We start from the raw sequence: 13,658 nt of genomic DNA on the forward strand, positions 1-13,658 counted from the left end.
GTCTCAATCTGGATCTCAAAATTACTACAATTAGCATTGATCTAAGTGTGCACACTGTGCGTCCCAAATGGCACCCTATTCCCTATGAGCCCTAGTCAAAAGTAGTGCATTATAAAATATATTAGGGTGCCAATTGGAACGATTCCTCTTCTTTGCAGGAAGGCGTTATGATGCGAGGAGGAGTTTTGCTGGCCTACCCAGTGGAGCCTTGAGGAACTTTCTCTCAATTCCCTGTTGGATGTGGGCCAGGGCCTGAGCCAGGTAGTGGACAGTGTTGTTGACCATCTGAGGGGTGTTGGGGCTGGTGGGCACTGTGCTCATACTCTCCCCCTTCAGTTCCTGTACCCTGAACAATGACACCTGTAACCTGCACAACATGGACAAGACCAAGAGAGATTGTGTTAAAAACTTTGACTCCTGGGGAAGCACAGTCTAAGATACTGTGGGGATAAAAAAAATTAAGAAAACAGGAAGGTATGTGGAATGTATGACTTATTGTACCAGATGTTGCTTGTTCTTGGGGTCATGAGTTTCCCCATTACAAACATTGACAAAAAGAGTTCCACACCACATTTTTACAAGTCTGTTACCTATAGTTAGCTAACACACTTTTGTACATCGCACTGTAACTTACACTTTACCTTATTTTAGCGCCCAAAAAACATAATACTTCCAGGTCAACTGTAATATGAATACCATTGTAAAGCACAATTTCTCCCGTTTCCAGCTAAATCAATGACGAGACCTTCATGCTGCCCGTCTCTGCATGATTGAAGGCAATGAGCTTCGTCGGGTCTTTTTTTAAATGTCGGGTGGGGAAACGGCTTTTTTCACCCGACCTGTCCAATTTATCACCTCTAAAATGTAAATAAAACACTATAAAAGAGTTTATATGCGTCATTAAATACCTATTTGAAGGCTTGTGTTGAATTTGAGTTGGGTTTTTAGGGCGGCGCTGAAGTTATCTTCAGAAGTAAACAGAGGCTGTCACGGCTTTTGAGAGTCATGATGGCTTGCAGTGATGGCGCAAAAAATGAATACATTCAGTTAATTGACTAGGTATCCCTCCTTATCCTGTCCCTTTCCTGTTTTTAATCCGTGAGAGAAGGGCTACACCTGGTGGAGAGGGGCTGTACGACATCACAATTTAACGTACAGCGTCAGAGGGTTCAGTTTTTTTCTACTTCTCTCCAATACTATCGAGCCATTACCATGCTTTACCAAGCCATTATCAATGCTTGAATAGGAACCTACAACACACCCCAGATTTTGATGACAACACAGTCGCTACAGTCCCATTAGTTTTCATTGCAGCCTCGTTTGAAAGCCGCGGTTGCGCAAATTTGTATGGACTGGGGTTAGTCAACAGAATGCTTTTTCTCAACTAACTCACACTGTAACCATATATCTAGCTAACCTCTTGGTCTCAGCCTTCAGCTCCTGTAACCTGACCAGTGAAACCTGTAACACAGGGGAAAAAAATATATGCTTTTTACTGATCCTGTGCAGTCTCAGCTCAGGCAGTCAATAAAGATACACTGGGAATAAAAAAAATACTCCTTTAAGTGTCTGGTGGCTATGCCTTTTTCTCAGATGTAACCATAATTGAACTCAATGTAACCATATTAGGGATGTGACAAATGGACAACTTTTCTTAGCGTTTAAACTGCTATTTTATCGGTTTTCGGTAAACTTTTTATTTATTTATAATCATACAATTTTATGTCAATATTGACATGATTGATTGACGGTAGGTGGGGGCGGGAGGTGCTATATAAACAAACTCACTTCCTTGATAACTTCCTCAAACAACAGCTCTGCGAAGCGCAGTAAATGCTGTACGGCCACTGCAGAGATTGGATTGACCATGCAGAGCCTTTAAATGGTCCAATTACATCCGTATGACCACTAGGGCCGGGCAATGAAGTTCTCTCCCGCGAACCTTTAAAAACATAGAACGCAGCTACAGTAACATGTCGATAATGTATAACCTTCCAAACACTTAAAAGTGCTGCATTAGAAGCGTCTGTACCTTTGCACAGTAAAATTCTGTGCTGATATATAAATGTTATATTGTTTCCCTGACAACAATAAACGTTGCTGATTGATGTCCTGTACTTTAAGGAAAGAGCAGTCCGTGCGCAAGGCAGCAGGCATGTTAGGATTGACAGTTCTGGTTGCCTAGTGATGGAAGTGAGTCCCGCTTTAGAAGCAGCGTTACTTTACAGACAAGTAAAATACCATTCATATAAGAGAAGGTTTCGTAGAAGCCGTAGTGTAGCCTAAAAGACACGCAGTAGCACTTTCAAAGGGCCACATACCATTCTATCTGAAAAGGGTAGGCCTAATCGATACAGGCTATACCAGTAGCCTACGGTCATTTCATATGAGGCAAACACACCCCCACCCACTCAGCAACGAAGATAAGCCAACCCCGTGCTCGAAAGACTGGCCTGAAGATACTGTACCTCCATCTCGGTCCCATGAATAGCCTAAGCTAGGATATTCTACATGCAGCATACCAAAGACTGAACACTCGTCATTAGCAAAGAGAAAGAGCAGGCAGGGTGAGAGAGGCGGGGCAGGCATGAGCATACGTCTTGGTAATCTACATCTCGGAATTGTCTTGCAAATTCACCTTGTTGCCTAAAGTTCCTCTGGTTTTATTTAAATTACACGACTTTCCCCAAGCCTTTATAACCATATAGTCTAGTTAGGCTATAACACAGAAAATAATGCTGTGACAACGGCACTGATTTTAATTATGTGGGGGGGGTTCAGTTCGGTTCCCAACTTTGTTTTAACGTTTACATCCATAAACCATATTCATTATAGCTAGCTAATGTCAGTGCACAAGATGACAGACTGGACTATGGTGTGGTGATTGTACAGTACTTACCTGTTTTTTTTCAAGTAATGTATTTCCATGTTCTCCACATCACAGTTCTCTCTTTTAGTGACACCATTCCCCTTCAGCTCAGGGCTCAGTAGTTCATAGTGGCCTTCCTCCAGTGCTTTCCTCCATACACTCCTCTCCATCACCTACCATACAAGACATCAGACAATAACCCATGTTTTTACGTTTGTATTTAAAGTTTGTGAGTTGTTTTTTTGTTGCATTCAGATGCAATTCATGACTCAACATACAGCACTTCTGCATACCATCTCATTCCTCATCTTACCCAAGTGTAATTACCTAATCATTACTATAAGAATGAACTGATTTGCACTAATGGAAGTCCCTCTGGATAAGATGGTATGCTAAATGACTAAAATGTAATGCCTTTGCATCTCAACTTAATTACTATGTGAAATAAAACAAATTATTAATCAGAAAGAGCTATTGCCCAACCAAAGCCTTAACTTGCACATGTGTACCCTGGCAGATGTAGTCTAACCTTGACTTGTCTCAGTGTACCCTGGCAGATCTAGTCTAACCTCGACTATTCCCTGTGTACCCTGGCAGATCTAGTCTAACCTCGAACTGTCCCAGTGTACCCTGGTAGATGTAGTCTAACCTTGACTTGTCCCAGTGTACCCTGGTAGATGCGGTCCTCTATATCTAGCAACAGGTCTCTCAGCCTGTTGCCCATGAAGTCCTCAGCAGGAGCCGCTGTGCCCTCTGGGAGAGGAGCAGAAGCAGCCTTGGACTTGGCTGAGACAGCTTTGTTAACACCAGCCTCTGGTTTAATATCTGGAGAGAAAAAAAGACAGGCAAAACAGTGAGTATCCCAAACGTCCAGTAGTTTGGGATATTCCACTCTCTCATTCAGTCAATCATTCACTCCTGAAGCGATTGTCAGCTGAAGTGCAGTGAGACAAACCAACATAGTCGACTTGATGACAATTGATGTAAAATAATAAAAAGTGATTCATAAATACATTTCATTGATTTGCCATTTGGATCAGGTTGCTCTAGTCTAGCCAGTGTGGTAGACTGCAGTAGTCAGTACCTGTCTGGTGGTAGCGGTCAGCAGTTGCTGTACCGAGGAGCTGTGCAATACGTCCCTTCTCCTGCACCAGGACCTCCTTCAGGGTGCTCTCCCTGTGACCCCGTGGATTCAGGGCCTCGATCAGTGCCTCCACCTCCTGGGGACTGCTGTAGAAGGCCCAGTGGTTAGGACGGTTCACTGGGGGAGCAGAGCTGCTCTGGACGGGGGCTGGGAGGATGGGTTTGGAGTCAGGGTCTGGGGTAGAGCCTGTCTGGGAGAGGTCCTCTGGTTCTCCTGCCTCGTTCTGAGACACCTCCATCTCCTCAGCCTTGGCTGGCTCCTGTTCAGAGGTCGGTTCCTGGGGATCCAGCATGTCCTCAGTCAGGCCGAAATAGTCATCCTCCACGAAGAGGGCAGATGTGGAGGGGAAGAGCCAGTAACGACGGTATAGGCGGTCGCGCCCCAGGGGGAGGATATAAGTGCAGGCTGCAACCTTCTGGATGCGCTCCTGGAGATCCTTCTCCCTCGGCTGCTGCTCAGCGCTCACCTCTTTAGGCTGCTTCTCCTTGAGATTGCTGCCCATCACTAAGGGTGAAATCAAAGGGTTGTGTTAGAATGGCAATATGGTACTAACCAGAGGTGAAAATATTTGACGATGCATATAGAACTGGACTACAGAATATAGAACATTTCCATTGCAAAATGTACTTTCTATTGTTATACGCAACAATTGATCGAGTCACACCATGTGAACGCTTTCTATGATTGCTAGCAGTATGCCAAGAGGACTGAAGGCTATTACTCTTCCTAGTCCTGTTGATCGTCTGCTCCTCCTCATCTTCAGTCTGATGTTCCTCCTTCAGGCTCTCAGTGCTGGTGTTCATCTCTTCAGTTTTCATGTCGCCGTTTCTTCCTTCCATCAGCTTTTCATGTTTCTCTTGCAGCTCTTTCAATTTCATCTCCTGTTCTTTTAACTTCTCCTCCTTCCTCTTGCGGACTCTGATTGCAGCCTCTTCCCTCTCTTTGCGGTGCTGCTCAGCCTTCAGTTCCCTGAGCTCCTGCTTGGCCTGTCTCTGCTCGTCAGCGCTGTCCTCTATGAAGTCCCTGGTAGACACTAGAGTCAGCAGCTTACCACACAACGCATGGAGGATCTTCAGCTTCTCACCTGGGACAGAACACCAGACAAATTACACTCAATTCGATAAACAGTACATATTCCCAAGCATGGCTCTGAAGTGTGACAATTTGAGTGATAACTGGAATTCTAATAAAAGCCAGATATGTTGTAATGATTAAGCGTCGCTCTACCGTTGTTTCCAGGAACCCTAGAGAGAGAAAAAAAAGTTTGCATAGTCTTCAACTCCGTGGCTGTACCATTACTACAGCTTAAATAGCGTGTTTCTAGACCAAACAGTTAACAAGATATGACCCATATTACTAGGAAACTTGTTTTCTTCCTGAGTCTGATTGGCAGGCCTGATAACTTTACTAGTAGCCTACATCCGAACACTTGGGGGCACATAAAGAAAGAGGGATAGCTTCTTCAGTTCTGCTTCTTTCCTTAAGCAACAACCTGAAGAGGCTGTGTGTGTGTGTGTGTCAGTGTCACCTGGCAGCAGGTCGTAGACAGCAGTGCAGGACAGCCTCTTGAGCAACCCAGGGTTGGCCAGCCTTAGCTCAACACAGGGGTCGTCTGTAGAGCCGAATCCTCCACGTTTCTGGTAGCGGAACTTGGCGTTGGCAGAGTTGCAGTCAGCCCCCGATGCCAGGATGTGCAGCCTCAGGATCTCTGACAGAGTACAGCTGTCCAGGTCCAACTGCTTCAGACTGCAGCCTACGGAGACATGCACTGAAGAGTCAGGCTCTCAGTACAAAAGAAACAAATATGCGAGTGGTTGTATATGAACATTGACTATATTAAAGATTGTAGTCCTTCTCTCACCTTGGTAGAGCTGAGGCCAGGCAGCAGCCAGGGAAGCCACAGCACTGATGGCAGACTGGGTGGGGTCCGCATCATCATCCAGAGCCTCACTCAGATCTGACAACAAGGAAGATTCACACACTGACAAACTAATATATTTTGCAATATGCTAAACCTTGTCATTAGTCTGTCAATCCTACAGCCTGGGTGAAATGTCACCATTGATAACTTTGTATTGCTCACTACCAAAGTATATTTGGTGACCAATCAGGATGGGTTAAGTAGACTAAACAGGGTGTTGACAGTAAACAAGCGTTGTCGGGGCTCGTTTCTGTCCCTACCTTTGGCATCAACCTCCGCCACCTGGTCGCGGGCCACCTCCTCCTGCTCCTCAGCCAGGGCCTGGAAGATGGCCGACAGGAAGAAGAAGAGCAGCTCACAAAGTGGCCCCTCAGGGTCCGACCCCACCAGGGCCTCCTCCAGAACCTCTGGAACACACAGACAAGGCCCAACAGTCAGAAAACTCCTGACAACACACACTAAACCAGACTGTCACTGTACTTTCACACAATTAACTATATTCTAATATCAAACATGGGTGATAAACCTAAAGTTGTAGAACCAGTGATTGTATTTTTACAATGTTTTGCTAGTGTTTCTCACCGAGTGTGAGGCCTTCTGGGAACTCGTCCTTGAGGTCAAAGAGCTCTCCGAAGGCTTTGAGGAACTCCAGCACCATGAGAGCATCTCCGAACAGCTCTGCAGGCAGACGGGTCTCCACCGGGACAGGGGCTGGGAGATCCTGGACATGATTCCATGGAGGAGAGTCAGAGGCCAAAACATGCTAACTTTACTTACCAACTTAGAGATCCCATTTAGGACAATGTTTCACAACCGTTGTGTCTTAAAACACAAAAGGCTAACATGGTCGCAGATGTGTTTCTGCTGTATAGCCAACTCATATCGAACACAGAAGTTGCCTATACAGCACCAACTTTCTTGTATCAATTAGAAAAAGTAAGCGTGTCAATTACGGAGGACGAGGCCAAACAAAAACTAGCCAAGGTTGGGGCTGCTCACCTTCAGGTCGTCACACTCCATGTCTTCTCTGGGTTTGCTCCAGATCTTTAGTCTCTCTGCATATTTCTTCTTCTCCTCCTTCAGCTTCTCCCTCTCCTGTAATATAGTATAACGATACATACAGTATAATCTATATTAAGTGATCCGAGACGTTGTATGGTGTACAAATGTAAATTAAAAACCCAGTGACATCGATCAAAAATAACATTAATCGTAACGTACTTTTTCCTTTTCCACTTTCATGCGTTCTTTCTCCTCTTTCCTCCTCTGCTTCTCCTCTTCAAAGATCTTTTTCATCTCTTCCCTCTTCTTTTCTTTGTCCTCCTTCTCTTTCTTTTTGGCCCCCAGGTCATCTTCCCTCTCCCGATTGGCCTTTTCATGTGCTGAACATGACAGATTTATTGCATAAACAAACGCATATTGTTTTAATGCTGTGAAAGTCACCATTCTTGATATATAGATTAAATGTGGCAGCCAAACCATGGGATCATTCGTACAATTATCTACTAATATCCAACTAATCTACTGGACTCACCCGTAGCCATCATCTCCTCTTTCTGCTGCATCAGACGAAGCTTTTCCTCTGCTGCCTTCAGTAAAGGAAATAAATAATCAAAACGCAATCGTCTCTTAAAATGCTTCACAAGTCGTACTGAGCAAATTCATGGTGGAAGTCACAAAGTTAGTATTACAATATAATAAGATTGTTATAACATTGTCGCTGAGTAATCATAACAAAGGGTGTACATATGGGATGTGTCCCAAATGGCACCCTATTCCCTATACAGTGTACGACTTGACCAGGGCCTGTAGGGCCATTTGGGACAACTACAGTGCCAATCCTCACCTCTAGAGGAGAAGAGTCATTCTTGGGCCTGCTCCGCCCTTTAGGAGGAGGACTGAAGACGAACACAGGCGGCTGGTCAGGGAAAAACTGGGAGAAGTGCTGTTCTGCCAACTTGTACTTAGCAACAGTTGATGCCTAAGCATGAAACACAAATAAACTGTTGGCAACAACACTAGCGCAAAATGACAGTTACTTGATTCTAGGGCTGACCCAAATTAGTCGACAGGCTGTTGGTTGACGAAGATTTTTTTTGTCATCAAGCAGTAGCGCGCACACACACCGGGAAGTATTCAGACCCGTAGACTTTTCCCACATTGTTACATTACAGCCTTATTCTAAAATATATATATATTTTTAATTCCCCTCAACTGACACACAATAACCCACGACGACAAAGCAAAAACAGGCTAAGAAATTTTTGCAAATGTATTAAAAATTAAACTGAAATATCACATTTACATAAGTATTCAGACCTTTCCCTCAGTACTTTGCTGAAGCATCTTTGGCAGTGATTACAGCCTTGAGTCTTCTTGGGTAACCGCTATAAGCTTCTTAGGTAACCGCAACAATTTTCTCCCATTCTTCTCTGCAGATCCTCTCAAGCTGTGTCAGGTTGGATGGGAAGTGTCGCAGCACAACTATTTTTCAGGTCTCTCCAGATGTTCGATCAGGTTCAAGTCCGGGCTCTGGCTGGGCCACTTAAGGACATTGAGACTTGTCCCGAAGCCAGTCCTGCGTTGTCTTGGCTGTCTGCTTAGGGTCGTTGTCCTGTTAACCTGCTCAGGGCCTCCGACTGGACTTCAGCAAGGATCTCTCTGTACTTTGCTCCGTTCATCTTTGCCTCAATCGCTCAGTCCCTGCCACTGAAAAACATCCCCACAGCATGATGCTGCTACCACGCTCCCCATAGGGATGGTGCCAGGTTTCCTCCAGACGTGATGTTTGGCATTCAGGCCAAAGAGATCAATATTGGTTTCATCAGACCAGAGAACTTTGTTTCTCATGGTCAGAGTCCTTTAAGAAGACTCCAAGCAGGCTGTCATGTGCCTTTTACTGAGGAGTGGCTTCCATCTGGCCACTACCATAAAGGCCTGATTGGTGGAGTGCTGCAGAGATGGTTGTCCTTCTGGAAGGTTCTCCCATCTCCACAGAGGCACTCTAGAGCTCTGTCAGAGTGACCATCGGAATCTTGGTCACCTCCCTGACCAAGGCCCTTCTCCCCCTATTGCTCAGTTTGGCAGGGTGGCCAGCTCTAGTTAGAGTCTTGGTGGTTCCAAACTTCTTCCATTTTAGAATGATGGAGGGAACAGTGTTCTTGGGGACCTTCAATGCTGCAGAAATGTTTTAGTACCCTTCCCCAGATATATGCCTCGACACAATCCTGTCTTGGAGCTCTACGGACAATTCTTTCGACCTCATGGCTTGGTTTTTGCTCTGACATGCTCTGTCAACTGTGGGACCTTATACAGACAGGTGTGTGCCTTTCCAAATCATGTCCAATCAATTGAATTTACCACAGGTGGACTCCAATCAAGTTGTAGAAACATCAAGGATGATCAATGGAAACAGGCTGTACTGGAGCTCAATTTCAAGTCTCATAGCAAAGGGTCTGAATACTTATAAGGTATGTTTATTTTTTTTAAAAATGTGAACATTTCTAAAAACATGTTTTCACTTTGTAATTATGGGGTATTGGGTGTAGATTTTAATTTTAGAATAAGGCTGCAATGTAGCAAAATGTGGAAGAAGTCAAGGGGTCTGAGTACTTTCCGAACGAACAGCTGTGTCTGTCCCAAGCTCACTGGTGCAGGAAACTGAGGGCCCAGAAATTTGATACAATGTTGCAAGTTCACTAGCACCAGCTTCAGGCCTGAGCCAAGTTAATAGTTTATACGTTTTCCAGTTCATTGCAGACAGGCCATGCGTAGACAATGTGATTTAATGTTTAATTTGTTAGATTTAAGTAGGCAATATTTATTTTATTGAACCTTTATTTCACTAGGCAAGTCAGTTAAGAACAACTTCTTATTTACAATGACGGCCTGCCAAGAGGCACAAGACCTCCTGCGGGAACGGGGGCTGGGATTAAATAGAAGTTAAACCTAAAAAGTATAATTTTCTTTTAGATATATTTTTATTAAATCACATGACAATGATTGAGATATGAAGACTTATTATAAATGAAACTGTTACACAAAAATGTTAATATGAAAAACATCTGCGTGCCAGTTATTGGTAGAATTGGTAAGAAATTGGCATTCCACACGAGAAAGGTTGCCGACTCCTCGTATAGCCTATTATAAGCAACTTCAGGAGAGTAATGACACTGCGAAAGCCAGCAGTAGTTTGAAGAGAATGGTTGGGTCATCTAGATCTCTGGCTCCTTCGAGTCATTTCTGTGTTATTTCATCGAACAGTAAGCTTAAAGCATCAGATAAGCTCAATGCATACAGTGGATTTTATTTAAAAAACACATAGGGTCTGTCTATGGAAAAATACACATTTAACATTTACAAATCGATTGGTCGAAAGAACAGACATTTTGGTTGACCAAGGTTCTCTAGTCGGGGACAGCCCTACTTGATTGAAATGGCCACAAGATCCTTAGAGTTTTTGCTTAAAAAGGAACACACACCAACGGGCATATTTCATAATACTTTAAAGATCAATCTTAATACCTTGATCATAACGACTCCGTTCTGTGGTTCACAGTGCTGTTTGAGCAGCAGCTTTAGTCTGTCTCGTGAAAACGTGTTCTTCTTACGGCTAAAATAAGCGAGCAAGAGACAGGAATAACGGTTAGTGGTTCCGTTTAAAAAGTCAGAGGGGATTAACTGTTGAATAAGAACAATGCAAGCCAACAGAACATTGTTAGTTAGTAGGTTAGTCTCACCTCATCTGACCAGCCTTGGTGAATATGGGAACACTGCCTTCCTTGATGGGCCGTACTTTGTACTTGAACACAGACGGGTTGACAGATTTCTTTTTCTTGCTTTAAACATGACAAGGGGGGGAACAAAAAGGTATTAATCCATGCTAACAAAGAAACTAAACAGGGGCAAAGACTTGGTGTGCATGTGCAATGGCACCCTAGTCCCTAAAAAGTGCACTACTTTTGATCATAGGGAATAGGATGCAGCTCTGAATAGCTTGGCTTACAGACTGACCCATTGGCCTTTGATTTGGGGCTTTTAGGAGTGTCGTCCTCCTCACTGTCACTGATGACGATGAAGTCCCCCTCCATCTGAAGTTTGGCATGCCCATTGACCAGCCCGTTGGAATGGTGGGGAGACTGCACATCCAGGATTTCACATAACTGCCTGTAGGAAATATTCAAAACACATTTCAATTGATTGAAAAACACAGCACTTACGGCGATACGGCCTCTGCAGAAGTCAGGGCATTTATACGTCTTCCACTTTGTGTAGCAGAGCTGTTGAGCAGAGCTGTTGTGAAGGAAGTTGTCAAGGAAGTGAGCTTGTTTAACTTCTTATGGCTGCAGGGGCAGTATTGAGTAGCTTGGATGAAAGGTACACAGAGGTGCCCATAGTAAACTGCCTGCTCCTCAGTCCCAGTTGCTAATATATGCATATTATTATTCGTATTGGATAGAAAACACTCTGAAGTTTCTAAAACTGTTTGAATTATGTCTGAGTATAACAGAACTCATGGCAGGCAAAAACCTGAGAAGTTCCACTTCCTTTTTGGATTTTTTCTGAGGTGGCAGATTTTCAACCAAGCTCTCATTGAAATTACAGCGAGATATTGATGAGTTTTCACTTCCCACGGCTTCCACTAGATGTCAACAGTCAATAGAACTTTGTCTGATGACTAATGTGAAGGGGGGCCGAAGGAGACAGGAATTAGTCACCACTGCCACGAGCTGACCATGCTTTCACCATGCGCGTTCAAATGAGGAGGACCTCCGTTCCACCGCTCATCTGAAGTCAATCTAATACTCCGGTTGTAACGTTATTCAAGATGTATGTTAACAACATTCTAAAGATTGATTCAGTACATCGTTTGACATGTTTCTACTGACTGTTACGGAACTTTTGGACATTTCGTCACGTTATAGTGGACGTGCTTTGTGACTTTGGAATTGTTTACCAAACGCGCTAACCAAAGTAGTTAATTGGACATAAATAACAGACATTATCAAACAAATTAAGCATTTATTGTGGACCTGGGATTCCTAGGACTGCATTTTGATGAAGTTCAAAGGTAAGGAAACATTTATCATGTATTTTCTGGTTTCTGTTGACTCCAAAATGGCAGCTAATTTTATTATATTTCTGAGCGCATCTCAGATTATTGCATGGGTTGTTTTTTCCGTAAAGTTTTTTAAAAAATCTGACACAGCGGTTGCATTAAGGAGAGGTATATCTATAATTCCATGTGTATAACTTGTATTATCATCTACATTTATGATGAGTATTTCTGTTGAAACGATGTGGCTATGCAAAATCACTTCATGTTTTTGGAACTAGTGAATGTAACGCGCCAATGTAAACTCAGATTTTTTAAATAAATATGAACTTTATCAAACAAAACATCCATGTATTGTGTAACATGAAGTCCTATGAGTGTCATCTGATTAAGATAATCAAAGGTTAGTGATTAATCTTATCTCTATTTCTGCTTTTTGTAACTGCTATATTTCGCTGGAAAAATGGCTGTGCTTATTGTGGTTTGGTGGTGACCTAACATAATCGTTTGTAGTGCTTTCGCTGAAAAGCATATTTGAAATCGGACACTTTGGTGGGATTAACAACAAGATTACTGTTAAAATGATATAAGAAGGAACACTATAAGATATGTTTGAGGAATTTTAATTATGAGATTTGTTGTTTGAATTTGGCGCCCTGCACTTTCACTGGCTGCTGTCATATCGATCCCGGTAGCGGGATGCAGCCATAAGAAGTTAAACAGGATCTTACCGCCCCCACCTACTGTCAACCAATCATGTCAATGCGGAGCTATACGGAGCCCTCCGCTGACTTCCGGGTAAAGTGAGCAGTGTGAAGCAGGCGGATAGGCGGTTATGTTTGCATGTCTCGACCGTTGCCTCTCCCGAGCCCATTGAGGAGTTGCAACGTCATAACCAGCAATTGGTGAGAACAATGGGGGCAAAAACACACACAGTTGAAGTCAGAAGTTGACATACACCTTAGCTAAATACATTTCAACTCAGTTTCACAATTCCTGACATTTAATCCTTGTAAAAATTCCCTGTCTTAGGTCAGTTAGGATCAGCACTTTAAGAATGTGAAATGTCAGAATAATAGAGAGAATTATTTATTTCAGCATAATTTCTTTCATCACATTCCCGGTGGGTCAGAAGTTTACATACACTCAAGTTGTATTTGGTAGCACTGCCTTTAAATTGTTTCACTTGGGTCAAACGTGTCAGGTAGCCTTCCACAAGCTTCCCACAATAAGTTGTGAATTTTGGCCCATTCCTCCTGACAGAGCTGGTGTAACAGTCAGGTTTGCAGGCCTCCTTGCTCGCATACGCTTTCAGTTCTGCCCACAGATTTTCTATGGGTTTGAGGTCAGAGCTTTGTGATGGCCACTCCAATACCTTGACTTTGCTGTCCTTAAGCCATTTTGCCACAACTTTGGAAGTATGCGTGGGGTCATTGTCCATTTGGAAGACCCATTTGCGACCAAGCTTTAACTTCCTGACTGATGTCTTGAGATGTTGCTTCAATATATCCACATAATGTTCTCCCTCATGATGCAATCATTTTTATGAAGTGCACCAGTCCCTCCTGCAGCAAAGCACCCCCACAACATGATGCTGCCATCCCCGTGCTTCACGGTTGGGATGGTGTTCTCCGGCTTGCAAGCATCCCCCTTTTTCCTCCAAACATAA

General features: G+C 43.6%; 1 protein-coding gene across 3 annotated transcripts in view; it reads right to left on the minus strand.

Moving 5' to 3' along the window:
* Positions 1-13,658, minus strand: part of LOC120023173 (bromodomain adjacent to zinc finger domain protein 1A-like) — a 39,816-nt gene that overhangs the window by 17,455 nt on the left and 8,703 nt on the right. For 2 of the 3 annotated variants that reach the window (XM_038967191.1, XM_038967190.1), the window contains exons 4-19: positions 10,948-11,100; positions 10,674-10,772; positions 10,459-10,546; positions 7,781-7,915; positions 7,469-7,523; positions 7,156-7,316; positions 6,934-7,029; positions 6,517-6,655; positions 6,195-6,341; positions 5,875-5,970; positions 5,542-5,766; positions 4,678-5,097; positions 3,954-4,517; positions 3,519-3,694; positions 2,900-3,042; positions 198-367 (exon numbers count right to left, since the gene is read on the minus strand). In XM_038967191.1, coding sequence (XP_038823119.1) covers positions 198-367; positions 2,900-3,042; positions 3,519-3,694; positions 3,954-4,517; positions 4,678-5,097; positions 5,542-5,766; positions 5,875-5,970; positions 6,195-6,341; positions 6,517-6,655; positions 6,934-7,029; positions 7,156-7,316; positions 7,469-7,523; positions 7,781-7,915; positions 10,459-10,546; positions 10,674-10,772; positions 10,948-11,100 — 2,867 coding nt within the window. The remainder of the gene's footprint in view (positions 1-197; positions 368-2,899; positions 3,043-3,518; positions 3,695-3,953; positions 4,518-4,677; positions 5,098-5,541; positions 5,767-5,874; positions 5,971-6,194; positions 6,342-6,516; positions 6,656-6,933; positions 7,030-7,155; positions 7,317-7,468; positions 7,524-7,780; positions 7,916-10,458; positions 10,547-10,673; positions 10,773-10,947; positions 11,101-13,658) is intronic. The other variant, XM_038967192.1, reaches the window with a different exon arrangement.

The sequence above is a fragment of the Salvelinus namaycush genome, chromosome 28 (genome assembly GCF_016432855.1).
Source record: "Salvelinus namaycush isolate Seneca chromosome 28, SaNama_1.0, whole genome shotgun sequence".
In the NCBI taxonomy this organism is placed as follows: Eukaryota; Metazoa; Chordata; class Actinopteri; order Salmoniformes; family Salmonidae; genus Salvelinus; species Salvelinus namaycush.